Source organism: Sus scrofa, chromosome 10, assembly GCF_000003025.6.
Source record: "Sus scrofa isolate TJ Tabasco breed Duroc chromosome 10, Sscrofa11.1, whole genome shotgun sequence".
NCBI lineage: Eukaryota > Metazoa > Chordata > Mammalia > Artiodactyla > Suidae > Sus > Sus scrofa.
In genome coordinates this window covers 56,346,160-56,363,798 of record NC_010452.4, presented here as the reverse complement: position 1 = coordinate 56,363,798, position 17,639 = coordinate 56,346,160, and the positions used below count along the sequence as shown (strand labels likewise).

At 43.4% G+C, this 17,639-nt stretch overlaps 1 protein-coding gene across 13 annotated transcripts in view; it reads left to right on the top strand.

The window, feature by feature from the left end:
- Positions 1 to 17,639, top strand: part of NRP1 (neuropilin 1) — a 150,160-nt gene that overhangs the window by 67,034 nt on the left and 65,487 nt on the right. For all 13 annotated transcript variants that reach the window (XM_021064971.1, XM_021064977.1, XM_005668176.3 and 10 more), the window contains 2 exons: positions 4,416 to 4,571; positions 7,934 to 8,100. In XM_021064971.1, the coding sequence (XP_020920630.1) occupies positions 4,416 to 4,571; positions 7,934 to 8,100 (323 nt within the window). The remainder of the gene's footprint in view (positions 1 to 4,415; positions 4,572 to 7,933; positions 8,101 to 17,639) is intronic.

The following is a 17,639-nucleotide window of genomic DNA, read 5'->3' as shown; positions in this document are numbered from 1 at the left end:
CATTAAGTAATGAGATTTGCCCAAACAGAACACTGATTGATTTCCAAGTGTTCAATCCACTAATTAGGAAAACCATATTATAATAGTATTGTAATAATAGTTGGAACATTTAATAATGGGTTTATTTGTTCATAGCCCAAATTTGCAGCCTTCCTTTCTAGAACTTACATTTAAATTGACATCTGAAAAGAAGGTCCAATCAACCAACTTATGTAGAAAGGAGCACATTGTCATTAGTGTCAAGGGTTTTCCAAAGTAGTAATTTTCTGGCTCTAGAAAATCACTGAGTTGAAGCAAAGAACAATTAACAAGAAGCGTTGTCAGGCTTGCAATTCACCATGTTTTAGACTATGGTGCATTTGACTCACTCCCAGAGAAAACTGGCTTTGGAATATGAAAAATGTGATCATGCATTCGTCAGTGGACATCCCAGCTCTCTCAATTTTAGGCCAAAAAAAGAGAAAAAGAGATTTGAGGCAAAATGAGAGACTGGGTCCTCCTGGGTTTTTTTTTTTTTTTTCCCGTGGCACTAGAAACATTTTTGTTATCGCAGTTCAACACATTCAATTCCTCGCCAGCAAAATCGCTTTTAGTCTTTGATATGGTTTCCAAAAACAACAACCAGAGGTGCTGAAGGCTTTTAACCATCAAGTGATTTTATGATTTTATCATAAACATTGAGTTATATGACTAAGTAATTGAAAGCCACCCATTGATTCAGACTGACTTTGAAGAGAAGCAGCGTGCTCCCCAAACTCAAAATCCAAGGCGCGCACATGGCGAACCCCACATCTCCAGCTATCCTTGAAGCGCCATGGATTCACAAGTAGCCATTCTGGAGTCATTGGTGGAAGTTTACGTATGGTTTGAGAGCCACGAGCTAAGCATGCTTGCAAAGACTTGTGTGGAGTTACGGAGCCCAACATGAATGCCTAGGTCACCCCACGTGGATGCAGATGAAGCCAGCCCTCCAGCCAGGCTGGAGAAAGAGCTCACTCCCAAAGTTACCAAAAATTTTAGGAATAAGCTTCCTATAACCTGGGTTGAGTCTCTTTGGTCTTTATTCCCTTTTACATTAAAATTAACCTCCTAAAATAGAAATACAAAGCATAAGTGGCATAAATATCAAATATAAAGGATATAAACATTCTAAACTATAAATGACAGAAATGTGCAACTTCATTTTTCTGGGGAAAAAATGCAAAGTCCAGATATTCTCCACCAAAAGTTTACTCTAAGAAAGTATAATGGCCTATTGTGTATCTTATTGAAATGATCTCCTTTCTTGTTTATTTATTCAAAATACCTCATTTTAGAAATACCTCGTTATAGTGATCATTGCCCCTTTTTCCCATAAAAAGATGGCAGAAAGCCAAATTATGACTTGGAGCTAGGGTTATAATTAATGGAGGGATTAGTGGGAAAATTCAAAGAATAGGGTTCTGCCATTTCCTGTTGCAGGTATAGCTTTCAAGCAGCACAAAAGCTGTGTGGCCTTCACACCCAGGAAGCTATGTTCACTGCAGGCCTGCTCTCCCCCAAGAGGGAGCTTTAGCTCACACTGCTTAAATGCTCCAATCATTCCATTTTTGAATTCTCCTTCTGTTTTTGTGACCATTTGCATTCATCTCCCTGGCCTTTGGCTCTCCCACAACGGAAGTGGGGAACCCCATAGCCACTGATGGTGTAAATACACAAATGGGCCCGCACACAAGACAGCTCAGGGTCCTTCAGCCACTCTGGCTCGGATCAATATTGCATTAGCTTGCTGGGCCGAGGTCTCGCTGTTGTTCAGGAAAATTCAATACTTCTTTGTATTAGAGTCGAGAAAGCCTTTCACTCTCATATCTTGAGGGCTCCTGCAGTTGAGTTGCAGGCGGCTGTCCGGGGGCAGTGTTTGAAAGGACAGAAGGCAGATTTACCCGGCCTGTCTTCGACATTATAAACCAATGAGTCATGGAGACTCTCTAAATTATGAGTCTGCCCCAGACAAGTTCTCTTCTGTCTGCTCTTTCAAAGAGACTCCCCCTCCCACCCGCCCCAAAGGAATTGGGTGGCAGTGGAGGGGTGGGGGGCAGCCAGAGCTGGTGTGGGGGTGACAGCAGCTGCCCTCATCCGCTTGTATTCTTGGTAAGGTCAGTGGCTGTGGCCATCAGAGAATGACCTCGAGGATGAAGGCTGTAAAAGTTTGCCCACAAACCAAAGAAAAAGAGAGTTATGAAACCACAATATTGGAATTTAAATGAGGGGAATAGATGCTAAGCCTCCCATTAAGACTGTAGACCAGAGGCGAGAGTCTTTTTGAAGAAAGAAGCTGAGTTTAGGGCTCTAGTGAGATATTTTCATGCATGTGCTCCAGCCAGAGGGAGAAAAGGGGTAAACTGGTGACAGGGCCCTGTTCAGAATGACGACAACATAGAAGCAAAGGGCTAGTGTTTGTAGGAGAACCTAAGGCCAGGATTAAAGCTGGAGAGAGACAGGCAGTGAGTTCCCTCTTCTGACGTGCTGTCTTTTGCCAACTAGGAAACCAAATCTCACGTGCCCCCACCAGGCTGCAGAACCACTGTCCACAACCACGTGGCGCCCTGTGACTCATGTGTACCCATCCCCTACGTGGGCAGCCTCCTTGTCCTCTTCTCCGACGACACACACGTGTTTGGGGGCTGGCCTGGAGCATGGGGGGTGACAGTAGAGAGAGGCCTCCTTGAATTCCGTCACTTCCATTACTTTGCGGGCACGGCGAAGCTATCAGATATTCAGAGTTACCATTTTGCATTAAGCCAAATAGTAAATCACTTTGGTTCAGTTTCTTTCCTTTTTTTTTTTTTTTTTTTTTTTTTTAAAGCAAGTTAGCCAAGAACTCAAAACGGTTGGCCCAGGATCTAAGCACTCTTAAAATCAGGGTGCTTAGCCGGCTACCTGCCAGGAACTCAGCTGACACATGGGGCTCCAGGGAGGCCCGTTCTCATGAGCCTCACTTTCTCAACCACGCTGGAAACTTCTCCCAGCCCTCTGCCTTCTGCAGCCAGGGGGTACACGCAGGCCTTGGGCCACCACCTTCCTGCTGAAGGCCTCCCCCTCCAGAGAAAGGTCCCCCTCCTGGGCCCCCTTGAACAAAGCAGTAACTCTTAGTGGAAATGCACAGAGCCATGGATTTCTTGGAGGGCAAAACAGTCCACACCGGATTGTCCTTCTAAGCCCAAACCATCTGGTATCTTTCTACCATATGTGCAATGAAAGAAATACAGAGAAACGGGATATATATATATATATATATGTATATATATATGTATGTGTGTATATATACGTATATATATATATATATTATATATATGTGTGTATATATATATATATATATATTTTTTTTTTTTTGTCTTGCTACTAACTGGACAGAAATGGAAAGGTTCTCTAAGCCCAGAGGGCTTCTGCCATGTCTATAAGGCAGCTTACAGTGGCTCATTGCCAAGGTTGGTCTGAAATCTCTTTAGCAAAGGGATGGCTGCTTTAAGCCAAAGAGCACTTTGACTTGCTGACAGATTCGTCAGTGTCTCCAGTCTCTCTCGGCCACGACTACTGTTTATTTCCCGGTGAGCAGTCAGGTGGCTGCTTTGGGTCCCACTCTTGGCCACTGGACCCAAGAGCTGTGCAGATACCTCTCTTAGGTTTCGGAGATTAAAAAAAACTGAGACAGAAGTCAGACACACTTTCTTTTGTTTTGATTACAGTTTGCTATTATATGTAAATGATCAGTATCTATAGGTTCTAGGTATTTTAATTGTTACAATTATTAATCAGTCTTCAGATCCAGCCCTGAGTGAGAAATGAGCCACTGTCCTTTGTCTCAGTCTGTGATGTTTATCACAACCAGGCTCCAGGACTACAAGATGGAAAGAGGAAGGAAGTGGGCATTACCCAGGGCTGAGGCAGACCTGGGCACTGCGCCGGTGCTATGGGACCAGGTTCCGAGCCATAGACCTTCCCCAGGTGGGGGGAAGGGTGGGGGGCAGTGAGGACAGGTGACTGCAAGAGCCCCCAGTGGGTGACGACAGCCTAGCTGGAGTTTCTGGGTGCCGGGCGGTGTGTACCGTGTGGTCCTAGAAGTGAATGCTGGAGTGCACTTCACGGCCCAAATCTCCTTTGCCATTGAAGCAAGTATTTCGATTTTGTTCCTGAAAACAGTCCTGCTCACTGGGGAACACAGTTAGGCCTGTCATTGACCTTCTGAGCTCACTTGGAAATCCTCTCCGCAAACCCCATCCAATATGTTCACAGCCAACCAATTAACCAGGGAAGACTTGCTTTGGGTAAGAAAACACTTCTGGGTTCCACTGGGACCCATGTTTGCAAATGGTCATGCTTGCATCTGCTGCAGAAGGGAAGGTGTTTTCACAGTCTCTGCGTTTCTCCCTCTCCAGTTGGTCCCCATATTGGGCGCTACTGTGGGCAGAAGACACCAGGTCGAGTCCGCTCCTCATCCGGCATCCTGTCCATGGTTTTCTACACGGACAGCGCCATAGCCAAAGAAGGCTTCTCGGCAAACTACAGTGTCTTGCAAAGCAGTGTTTCAGAAGGTCAGTGTGTGTTCATCTTGCAAAGCCCTGCGGTAAATACTCATTATTTCTCCTCAGATACCTGCGGCCACAGGAAACACTAAAGACACGTTTTGTGAATCCGACAGTCAAGTGTTTCTTTTTCTCTTTTAAATGGTTTTTATGCATTTCAATAGGAAGAACTATTGGGGGGGGGGGTGCTTCCTTAAGAAAATTATATCCGGGAAAGCGGCTTGTAAGCCTCTGAAAATTTTGGGAGAAAAAGTGGTAAGTGGCAAAATTGTGCCTTGAAACAATGAAATATGGCCAGACCACTTACCTGGCACCCTCCAGGGTGTATTGGGCTGAGAGGCTGGAAAGAACAGGCATCCATCCTGGATGACAAAACTGCTGCTGATCAGCATAGTTAAGTTCACTGATGGGCGGGCAGGTAACATGCATGGTGCTCAGAGGTTTGGTCTGGGGAGACCCTGGCCGAAGATGGGTTTTTTTCCTCCTTACATGAATAAAAGTGGATATTCATGTCAAAGAAGCATTATTAATTTCTGTTAAAACTTTCCGTTAAAAAAAAGTAATATGTTTTTGTATCTTATTAAACTATTCAACTAACTCAGCACTTCCTCAGAGTTTCTGTGGTCTCCAGCTCTTTTAAGGACCTAAGGCAGGAGGGGGGCGCGTTGGTGAAATCCTGAAAAAAACAATGAATACATTGTGTTTCGTCAGTTTTAGCAACCAGGTTGTAAAAATGGCTTAGGGAGAAGGCAAGGGAATTTGCAGACCTGTTCCGCAGCTAGGCTGGTATCTTAACTACCAAATCTTACTAGAAAACAAAAAGTCCAATTAAACTTCAGAACCTGGGAGTTCCCATTGTGGGTCAGTGGTAATGAACCCAGCTAGTATCCATGAGGATGCGCATTCGATCCCTGGCCTTGCTCAGTGGGTTGAGGATCCTGTGTTGCTGTGGCTGTGGTGTAGCCTGGCGACTGCAGCTCTGATTCAGCCCCTAGCCTGGGAACTTCTATATGCCTCTGTGGCCCTGAAAAAAAAAAAAAAAAAAGCAGCAGCAAAACAAAAATACCAAAAACCAAAAAAACTTCAAAACCTCATTGGTACTTAATTTAGTCAATTGATAAGTTCATATCTTTTCATGCCTATTTTATATTACAAATAACAAACCTAAGCTTAAAAGTATAAAACCGGTGGAAGAAAACCTTTTATGTCATTAATGTTATTAGTGATGATAGAAAATTCAGAAAATGTGAAAGTTTGATTAGTTGAGATTTTTCTGGATGGTTGAGACTCTTCTATTTAATCTCTAAAGGTTTTTTTTTTTTTTGCACTTCAGTGCTTTGAATCTTTGAATTCACATTTTCCCAAAATTGGTTATTCCCTTCCCAGTATCATAGATTGTATTTCATTGTTTGCTGAGTATATAAGGCTGGTGGGATACGTTTTTATGATTCAGGATCATCACTGCAAACATGACTGTTTAGGGGTAAAACCGTGGTGCTCTTTGGAGCCCTCTGAGACTGCAATTTGCCCCTGATGGATACACTTGTGTTTTTAATAAAATAAACTAACGGTGTTAGTAACCATGGCCAGGAGGGGGTGAGAGAGCAAAGGGACTCCTAGAGGGGTGGCCTGGGTGTTGACTGCAAGGAATCAGACAGGGGGTTAAGGTCTACCTCAGGCTGTAAATGGACGGAGTCTTTTTTACTTGTATTAGATGTTAGAGGGAATGGTAAAATTTTGTGTAAATTAACTTTTGGGAGTCCCCTTTGTGGCTCAGCAGTTAACAAACCCAACTAGGATCCACGAGGATGCAGATTCAATCCCCGGCCTCGCTCAGTGCGTTAAGGGTCCTGTGTTGCTGTGGCTGTGGTGTAGCCCAGCGGCTGTGGCTCTGATTCAGCCCCTAGCCGGGGAACTTCCGTATGCTATGGGTGTGGCCCTAAAAAGCAAAATAAAATTTAAAAAATAATAATAAATTACCTTGTATCTGCATACATTCCACTTTGAAAATAAACCAGAATTTCCTGAGCTCCCCTCATGGCAAAGAGGAAATGAATCCGACTAGGAACCATGAAGTTGCGGGTTCAATCTCTGACCTGCTCAGTGGGTTAAGGATCCGGCGTTGCTGTGAGCTGTGGTGTAGGTCACAGATGCGGCTCAGATCTGCCGTGGCTGTGGCTATGGCTGTAGTGTAGGCTGTCAGTTACAGCTCTCATTAGACCCCTGGCCTGGGAGCCTCCGTATACCTCCCTGCAGCCCTAAAAAGACAAAAGACAAAAATAAAAAATAAAAAAATTGTTTAATTAAAATAAAAATCAGAATTTCCATCATTTCCTAAAAATTTTTTCATAGCATTTATGTCAACCTCAGTCAAGTTGGAAAAATAACTTATCAATTAGGAGATCTTCATAGCCTTACTTTTAAGAATTCTTACCATAAAACTACTTAATCGATGCTACAATCCAATAAGTCCTTTGCAGTCATCTTTTTAAAAATTTTGTTTGTTTGTTTTGTCTTTTTGCTATTTCTTAGGCCGCTCCCGCGGCATATGGAGGTTCCCAGGCTAGGGGTCCCATCAGAGCTGTAGTCACTGGCCCAGGCCAGAGCCACAGCAATGCAGGATCCAAGCCGCGTCTGCAACCTACACCACAGCTCACGGCAAAGCCGGATTGTTAACCCACTGAGCAAGGGCAGGGACCGAACCCGCAACCTCATGGTTCCTAGTCGGATTTGTTAACCACTGCGCCACGACAGGAACTCCCATCTTTTTAAAATTTAAGTTGTTTTAATTGAAGTATAATTTAGAATGTTATGTTAGTTTCAAGTGTACGGAAAAGTGATTCAGTTTTTATATATATTTATATATATTCTTTTTCAGATTCTTTTCCATTATAAGTTATTACAAGATATTATACACTAGGTCCTTATTGTTTACCTATTTCAGTGTATATGTTAATCTCAAACTCCTAACTTATCTCTCCTCCCCTCCCTCCCACCCCCGATATCCCCTTTGGTAACCTTAAGTTTGTTTTCTATGTGTTTGAGTCTGTTTCTGTGTTGTAAATAAGTTCATTTGCATCATATTTTTTTCAGATTCCACAAGTAAGTGATGTCGTATGATATTTGTCTTTGTCTGACTTGGTATGATCATCTCTAGGTCCATCCATGTTGCTGCAAATGGCATTCTTTTATTCTTTTTTATGGCTGAGTAATATGCCATTCTGTATGTATACCACACATGCTGTCATTTTTTGTAAGACTTTGTGTGAACATCAAAATGAACTTTCTAGTGTTCCAGATCTAAAAAGGAAATATGCATCCTTGGTCCCTATGTTTTGATGACTTCAGGTCACATTTTTTTTTCTCTTCAGACTTCAAGTGTATGGAAGCTCTGGGCATGGAGTCAGGAGAGATTCACTCTGATCAGATCACAGCCTCCTCCCAGTATAGCACCAACTGGTCCGCAGAGCGCTCTCGTCTCCACTACCCCGAGAACGGGTGGACTCCTGGAGAGGATTCCTACAGAGAGTGGATCCAGGTAAGAATTAGCACATTGTGGAGGGGCAAAGGTTTGGGTCATCAGAAAAGGTCATTGAAAAGAAGCCTGCCTTGACAAAGGCCTTCACATGAAAAAGGCAGGAGGGCACCAGGTGTGATCACACTGCAGAATTCATGGGATCAGAGAAAAGCAGACCCAAATGATGTCCCTGAAAACCCACATCTCAGAGACTCACATCTGACTCTTCCAGAATCAGCACGGATGTCTTACGTGGGTCACAACTGAAAGATGTGAACTTCCCCAACAGCTACATATTTTCTCTGGATGTGCTTCCTACTTCAACAGATGTTTATTTCTTTGATGAAATATGTTAACTCTACTTGCAGGTGTGCATGAAATCACTGTTTTTTTTTAAGGCGTTTTGCTTATTTGTTTGTTCAAGACAGAAGTTAACTTTCCCACACGGGTCCCTAAGCACATGCCCTCAAAGTGGTTTATTTGAGGGCACTGGTCTCGGTGGCTCATATACAGGCACACACACATGAAATGTTCGCACCTCTATCTTGAACAGTCCTGTTGGTCCTGCTTTCCCCGCTTTGCCCTGATACTCCTTTCCTATCATCCCCCTTCCACTCCCCTGCTTTGCACCCCACCCCCGGACTCACCTCCCAGCTCATCCCTGGCACAAACTCCCAAAGCCTAAACTTGTCCGAGCTTGATGTCTGGCTCCTCCCACCCAAGACCTGATGTTCACCTTCTTGACTTTTTCACCATTTTCAAATGAAACATCATATCTGGCTGTGTGGGTTAAACCGTGGGCACATTATCCAGCGTTATTTGCTGAAGGATCCAGACTTCCTTTTCAAGAGAGTAGGCAGAGCCTGTCTTGCATTCATTGCTGGATATATAAAAATGACTAATTCCCAGGGAGAATTTCTGAGCAAGGAAAAAACCCAAGATGATTAATCCCCTACTTTCTACATCTATGGCTGTTTCAGTCTTTGGAGCACAAATACCAGATTTTGTTTTACTTTGGAAAGGTCAATATTAGTTTAACATACACTTAAAGTGAAATGGCCTATTTCAGGAGCCTGAACTCACACTAACCTCGAAATGATAACACTGAGAAACGCGTAGAGGGTGAGAAAAGGAGAGGCTTTTACCCTGGGATTGCTGAGTCGCGCTCTAGATTATAAGTCAGAAATGAAATGGACTTGCTTCTTCCAAATAGCTCTTGGAGACTTCCCTGTCCCCATCCCCATCGCCACAAGCTGTTTGTTATGATTGACAGACGCGCCTCTGGAGGGGAGCTTGCGTTTTGCAGTGCTAAGCATGTTTGCATGGTAATGCGGGCGTGTTCTTGGTGATATGGAGAACACTCAATAACTTAAGGACAGTGGTCTCGCAAGTGTTCTGAAAATGCAATGGTAGCAATTCTTCCGTGCAGGAAATTCTGTGTCAGTGGAAGCATGGAGACAAAACAGGCTTTCCCAGAGCATTTGTCAACAGGAAAGGATGTCCGTCACTCTCAGGAGTCGGGAGCCATCTGAGATGGCCCCAGAAGAAAAATCTCAAATGCTCCAACTCTTTCTATCAAAGAAGAGTCAGGAGAAGCTAAGTAACCAAAACCCCCCAAACGAGAAGGATTCCCTCGTTCCACCCCCCATCTCTGGCTGGCAGGGGATCTGCCCCACATCTTCATATACCAGGACCCATTTGGAGAGAGTAGCCGCCACCATCTGAAACGTCGCCTGTCACCACAACAGGGAGGAAAGGGACCATAGCCAGCAAGCTGGTTCTTGAGGCCCCATCAGAGAGCACTTCACCAAATACATTTCCAAAGCGCATCCCACAGCCACATTTACCCTCTGAGGGGCAGCAATGGCACCCGTGCGGGAGGGAGGACAGCTAGTAATATTTGGTGGACAACACGAGTGACAATTGTGTCACTCTTGGGATAGTTGCCACTCACTGCATGTTTACTATGCTCCCTGACTTCTGCGGAGCACTTGACATGTTTGTATTTAATCCTCGCAGCAATCCCGTGGAGACACAGTTATCCTTCTTTTTAAAATGAGGACCCACAGAGTTTTGTGGCTCAGTGGGTTACAAACCCGATTAGTATCCATGAGGACGCAGGTTCGATCCCTGGCCCTGCTTAGTGGGTTAAGGATCTGCATTGCCGTGAGCTGTGGCATAGGTCAAGGATGAGGTTCAAATCTGAAGTTGCTGTGGCTGTGGTGTAGGCCGGCAGCTGTAGCTCTGATTCCACCCCTAACCTGTGAACCTCCATATGCCACAGATGCGGCCCTAAAAAGAAAAAAATAAAATGAGGATCCTGTGGTTCAGAGGGATGAGCAAATGCCCAAGGTCACTGTGATCAGCCTTGGAAGTAGGGTCTGTCGGCCTCCAAAACCTGCTTCTTTACACTTCAGTGGGCTTTGCCTCTATCCTGAATCACCATGTCTGTAAGTTCAGGTATATATGGTGACACATCGGTCACCTCCCTTTATACTCTTCTTGTGCTGAGAAGGTTCAGGTGGGGATGAGTCGGGGCTTCCAGTTTCTAAACCACCAAGAACGTGGAGCCCTGGGTCCTCCGCCTCTCTGGGAGGTGAATGTCAGGAGCTCAGCCTCAGTTCACCTGGAGGGAAAATGACCTTTTCTCCTGTGAGAGCTCAGTGGGCGCGTTTCCATGCTTGTTGCGTCTGTGTACACGGCAGGCGCTCTTAGCATCACCGCATCACCTGATTGTGAATAATTTCAGGTGTTTCCAGCCTTTCTAAAACTCCTTAGAAGTGGCTGGCTTATTATTTTCATTGGATAGATGTTTTATAAATTAACCCACTAGCACAGCGTAAGGGAGGCTGAGGGCAAGAAGCGCAAACCTCCAATCCCAGGAACATTCTCGCACCCAGACAGTCCTATTTATATGCACATCCAGAATGTGGATGGCGTGTGTTTTCTTTTTCGGCTTTGTCACATTTTGCATGAAATGTACCCCACAAAACATGTTGCTGTAGCAACAAGGACAAACACTTGCATGTGTTAAATTAATAAGGCAGCCCTGGAAGCTGACGCTCCTTCAAGACAGGAACAGTCTTTGGTTCAATTGTTTTCTCTGGGAAATTACCGAGTGACATGAAAAAACAATGCATCATTAACCGCCGATGCGGACATCCACCTTGGTCCTTCCTGTGGGATCTGTGGTCTGGCAGAAAGCTTAAGACCCAGGCAAGAGGCGGGTGAGGGAGAAGGAAGATGAAGGGAAGTCCCGACTTGGACCTTTGCACGTGGTCACATCCGCACACCTAAGGCCACTTCCCATCCTGAGCAGTGAAAACCTCCGACTTGTCCATTGCCAAGTTAACCACCCTGTGAGATCTGCCCATGTTTTTTTCAGCCTATTCCATTCTGGTCTGTGTCGTAGAACTGCTGGTCTTACGATTCATTTACTCTTTATCTTCTTTTTGTTTCTGGTTAAACAATCAAGGATTCCAAGTAAAGATGCAGTGTGTCAGGGGCACTATAAAAATTCTTAATTTTCAAGTACATCATGAGAACCCGAGCCATTCACCTCATTGAAACTGAGCTTCTTTCCCTATAAAATGAGGGTGACGTGGCCATCCCCATTCAAGCTCTAGCCAAGTCTCAGAGAAAGGCAGCCTTGGATTTTTCTTTTCAGATCTGCAACTTCAGTGTGTGGACTATGTGTCTGATCAGAAGACACGTTCTCCTAAATCCTAATGTAGCCCTTCACACACAAAGCAGAATTTAATTCGTTAATTATTTCAATGTTTTATTAATGATCGTGTTCACCACACTGTAAACAGATTTATCCTTCTGGCTTTAATTAAAGCTCTCGGGAGCACTTTCCTCAAAACAACTGTGACTTTTCCCTGATTAAAATGCCAGGAGACAAGAAAAAAAAGAGAGACATAATGACTGGATGGGATATGAACTTTGTTGATTCAAATAAATAAAAATGGCATCAGGGACTAACCAATGACCACTCCCTCCAGGGACTTTAGAAATAGAATTACTTGACAAACCAACTCAGGCTGAAACTCTGCTCATCTCCATATTTGGTAGCAATGTTTTTTTCTGGAGAAAAAAAAAAATGATGCTAGATTTTTCGTGCCTTCACTTATTCCAGACGAGCAGAAAGCAGTTGGCTTCTCAACCACATCCTGTTATGTTTGGTCCAACAGCCCATTGTGAATTAAGCCACAGAAAGAGGGGATCTTTGAGAAGATAGGCCGAAGCTGTAAGAATACATGAGTAAGCCCCTTCTCTGTCCACTGCATTTTCTCATAAAGGTGTCATTCTGAGGTATGAGGAGAGAAGGAAAGTTCCAGAAGAGCTCATGCTTACCTTCTAAGGAAGCTTGTTTCCATGTTTTCCTTTTGCCTTAGATCTCTTGGATAATATTCCACATGTCCTAACCAAGGGGAGTTTGAAAGCAGACACCATGGTATAAGAAGAAGCACAAAAGGGAATCAAAACACATGCACACACAGGGTGCGCCCATTCACAGCCACAGGGTGAAGGAAAATCGGTGTCCTCGTGCGAGTCAACACAGAGCTGGTTAAATCCAAGCAGACTTGAGATTGCTTTGAGGATTTTAAAATTCTTTTTAAGACATGTTCTAATCACAGAAGCTTATGTTTCTATAGCATTTTTCCTATTTAAAAGCCGTTTTTCATACACATCCCATTTTGGCCTTAGAATGTAAGTTCAGTGGACCGGTAGTTGGTTATCCCCATCTTCCTTCAAGAAAGCTGAAGCCCCGAGAGGTTAACTAGTTCCTCAAATCCCGACTAAGGGGAAAGCTGCACCTTGTCAGGGGGTCATTCTCCCAGGACTGCGGGGGTCTTCCTTCCTGGGACTTGGGAAGCCAGTCACTGGACACAAGGGGAGCCGTCAAGTCTTGGCTGGTGGTCAGACGTGACCTTGGCCCAGGGTGCGGCTGTCATTGGCAAAGCTCTTTGGCCATTTGAATTGTGAGTTTTTCACCTCCTGTTCTGTCACATGCAGTAAGCTCTGCAGATCATCTCATTCCAAGTATTCAGAGCAAAACGAAAGTCCTGATGATATCTTAAGACCTCAGGAATCCCAGAGGAAACTGTCCCGCCAATAGCCAGGGGGTCCTTCAGAGTTTACCGCACACAGACTCCCCCACCTCCCCCCAGAGCTGGGAGCTGTTGCTACTAGCAACCTCCATGGTGGCTCTATCATGTTCTGAAAATGAATTCTGAGTTACAACTTGCTAAGAATGGAGACAAAAGATCATGTAAAGGCATGGACCTGATTTCAAAAACTAAGAAGGGGCTACCTGGACATCTTTTACGTGCCAAATGGTATGAAATAACTCATGGATGCTTGAAAATATTCCTTGTGACACAGCATCATGGCAGGTTTTTATCACCTTTTAGGTGAGAAGGAGGTGTGTTGTTTATCCGATCAGAAGAATCTGTTATCTGAAACCCTTGTTTTTATCTTTAAAGTGAGGGTTTCTCCCAAATTGAAGATAGACACTGAAGTAAGTTGTCTTAAAGCTTTCAAATGTCATTTATTTGAACAAGCTTCAAATCTCCTTTTCTTTCCTTCTGAACATTCTTGGATGAATCTTTACTTCTCTCATAGGAGTGTGTTGAGTGTGGAACAGAGATCGCCTGTGAAGTAGTTTGTGACTTTTCATACAATTGCTAGTTTCTAGCAGGTTTATAATTTGTGTTCAAAATAGGTTCCATCTGCTGAATTGGACTAATCCGGAACATATATCGAGGCAAATTATCCTGATTGTAAACACTCTGTGCTTATAAACCAGACACTTCAGGGGGTGGGGTCTGTCATTCAGATCATTAGCAAATTGCTGAAATTGCAATAAAAGACTTTATAAATGTGTAACTAGAGAACTGGTGGAAATAGCTCACTGGGTTACCCAAATGTGGAATGATGCATGTAAAATAATGTTGGCAAATTTAGAGAAAATACAGCTGTTCAATTGAATGTTATTCCCCAGGTGTGCTCTGTGTGTGTGTGTGTGTGTGTGTGTGTGTGTGTGTGTGTGTTGCAGCTAATATTAACTTGCTTTTTTAGCAGAAACATTGATCTAGAAAGGAGACAACCTGCTTTTTCTAAAAAGTTACCCATGGAAGTTCCCGTCATGGCTCAGAAGTAACAAGCCTGATAGTATCCTTGAGGTTTTGGATTCGATCCCTGGCCTCGATCAGTGGGTTAAGGATCTGGCGTTGCCATGAGCTGTGGTGTAGGTTGCAGACCCGGCTTGGATCCCACGTTGCAGTGGCTGTGATGTAGGCCAGCAGCTGCAGCTCTGATTTGACCCCTAGCCTGAGAACCTGCATATGCCTTGGGTGTGGCCCTAAAAAAAGAAAAAAGAGAGAGAGATGAAGCAGCAAAACAAAATTCCATGTGCTGGTGTCTAAATTCCTTATTTTGCATGTAGGGGTTAAGTGATGTGCAAGACCACAGAATGAGTTCATGACAAAACCTGGGCTCCAGTCTCAGTGACCTCACCCCCACTTCTTTGCTCCTACTTACCTGTAGCACTATGAGGAAATGGCTTTGGATCCTCTTTGGAGATGGTGTCTGAGGTCAAAGCAAGCGCATTGAAATGCCAGCCTGTCCCTACTTAGCTGCTGATTGGTGAATGATGTCTCGAAAATTGAATAGTCACTGCAGAAGCTTTAATGTAAACAAATGATTGGATATTGTCTAGAGCAGGCTTTCTGTGTCTGGGCAATCCTGACATTGGAATTGGATAGCTCTTTGAAGGGGGTCTGTTCTGAGCGTCGCAGGATGTTCAACAGTGTCCCTGGCCTCCACCCACTAGAAGCCGGTAACATACACACACACAAACACACACACACACACACACACACACACACACACACACTCAATCATGACAACCAAAAATGCCTCCAGGCATTGCCAACTGTCCTATCTGGGGGCAAAATCATCCCCAGCTGAAAACCACTGGTGTGGAAGGTGACCGAAGCCCTAATCAAGTCATTGGTAAAATACTCAGACTGATCAGCATTTTGAAAGAAAAAGTGGCTGGTTGCTTGGCTGGTTTTTGTCACTTTTCAACTGCTTATCATAGGTATTATCTGAACAGAACCACAGGTCCTTTGTTTTCCAAAAATACAGATGCATCTGTTTACCTGATGCAGGAAAATAGCATCATAAACCTGCTTGCTTATTTATCTTCAAGCTTCACTATTTTTAGCTTTTAAAAGTGAACCATTTTTAGCTAAATAAATACAGATGTTATTTTAGAGGTCTGCTCATTTGAGCCTCCAAATGCGCTGATAAGGATGAGGTTAAGAAAAGGAAACACAAGGATAACATCATTGTTGATAAGATTTAGGAAAAATAAGACTAAAATGAGCTCTTCCACACCTGGCCGTTGGATGTCCCTAGCCTTGACCTACCTGTTTTAGGTTTTTTGCAGAATATAAATCAAAGTTTCTTCTCTTTCTTTTTTTTTTTTTTTTTAAAAAAAAGAACTTCAGACATAATCAAGAGTAAGGAACTATGTTTGAAAAACCTGTCTATGGCTTATTAACTTATCTTTTCCTGGGAAACATACTATTAAGTTTCCAGTTCTGTAACCTAAACAACAACACATTAGAAGCTATCAGTTACCAACCAGTTTCATATCTGTGGGCCAATAGGAAGGCAAGGTTGATGGTCTCACATCTGTTTTAGGTGAAAGGCTGTTCCTGTCTGCGGTATTTAAAATTTAAAGAACTTCTGTTATTATACAATTGGGAATCCTCGGGGAGTAAAATGTTAATGAAATCCATAACATGCACAGATTTTATGATAGCAGTTTTAAGAAATTCCTTTGGTGGGGTTTGTCGATTTCTGTCCCAGTGGTAATAATTGTACCTTTTACAGAGTGCGTTAATGTTCACAGAGAGCAGAAATGGCTACGTTTATGCAACTTGTCGTGTAACACACAAACTCCTAAGCCTTCAATAACTTCCATATCGGAATTTGAAAGCCCCAGAACAAAAAACGGGTGCTTTTCAGAAATGGCAGAACCCATAGTTTGAAACTTTTCTAGCACTTCCACAGCAGCTTTCTCAAAAGGTGAAAAAGGTCCATCCTGGAAATTCCAAGGCTGGCCTGTGAGTGGCTGTTCTGTGCCTTCGTTTACTCCTCGTTTAATGCCCCATTGGAGAGCTCCCGGTCGAAGTGACCATTTTGATCCACACCAGAGTGGCAGTTTGGGATGCTGACCTGAAACGGAGATACACGTAAACCCAGGCCCTTATTTCCTTTCTCCAGTGCAAGCCCCTCACATTCCAATTTCATTTCATTCTACATTCAAATAGAGGAAAGGAGATTAAATTAAAAATGCTCTATAAATCCCAATAGTAATAAAAGACATTATGCTTTTATATTTCCAACTATTGAACAGAGTAAGCATTTGAGACTAATCGCACATGTTATGACTTAGAATAATCACATATGTACTTGTACAAGTGACTTGTACTTTTTTTTTTTTCATCTCTCTTTGTCTCCGGGGGCTAAAAACACATTTATGGCATTCTTCTAATCGCTTTTTTTTTTTTTTTAAGAAGAATGAAGTCTTAATTTTACCAAAGTTTTCTTTTTCTTCCAGTGCTTTAAACTTCTAACTACATTTTCTGGATTTAGCAGAAAAATAAATAAGCTCCTTTATTCTTTTTGCAAGCCCGAGAAGCTAATAGATAGAATTTTTCAGGAGATGGGTGATTGGACCAGAGAGCTTCTGAAATCCTTTCAAGCATTTAAGATTCTGTGATTCTATTAAAAACAAATTTACTCTATCAGCTGGTGCCCTGGGCTTGCCTAAATGAAAATATAAATGTATGTAGCATAGCTGGAGTTCATTTTAAGTACTACTGATAATCATGTCGGGCAACACATAACCAAAAAAAAAAAATTTTTTTTTTTAATTGAGAAGATTTTCTTTCCTTAGATCAAGTAATTGTTTAGGTTGGCTTCACCCTGAAGCTTATCTGAGGATTTCGAATAGAAACTTCACTGGTGGGGCCTGTTTGGCTTTGGTTTTTTTTTGTGCTGGTTCGGGGGGAAGTGCAGCCCACTAGGAGAAAGATAAGATGAAGCCTGGACAGTTCATCTTTCATGTCTCTCCAATCTTTGATGGAAGTGTCTAGAGGCATAGGTTTACCCACCATTCCAGACTATCCACACCTCAAAGTCTTGCCAATGCTCGGTCTTTTCTCTTTCCCTAAGAAGACAAATACCACATGCAATTTGGAGCATGTCAGAGACCCTCAGACTGACCCAGGAAAGTGAAGGAAAAAAGCAGCCACAGGGATTGGGCTGTATGAACAGGCCATCACGGTGGCCTCGTGCTTCTAAGACTCGATGTGTTTACTTAGGACTAAAGCTGCCCCCATCTCAGATAAGAGACAAAAATTGAGATCCAGGAGTCCTCTTGTGCTGCAGTGGGTTAAGGACCGGGTGTTGTCACTTTGGCGGCTTCAGCAGAGAACTCCGCATGCCGTGGGTACCACCAAAAAAAACCAAAACCAAAA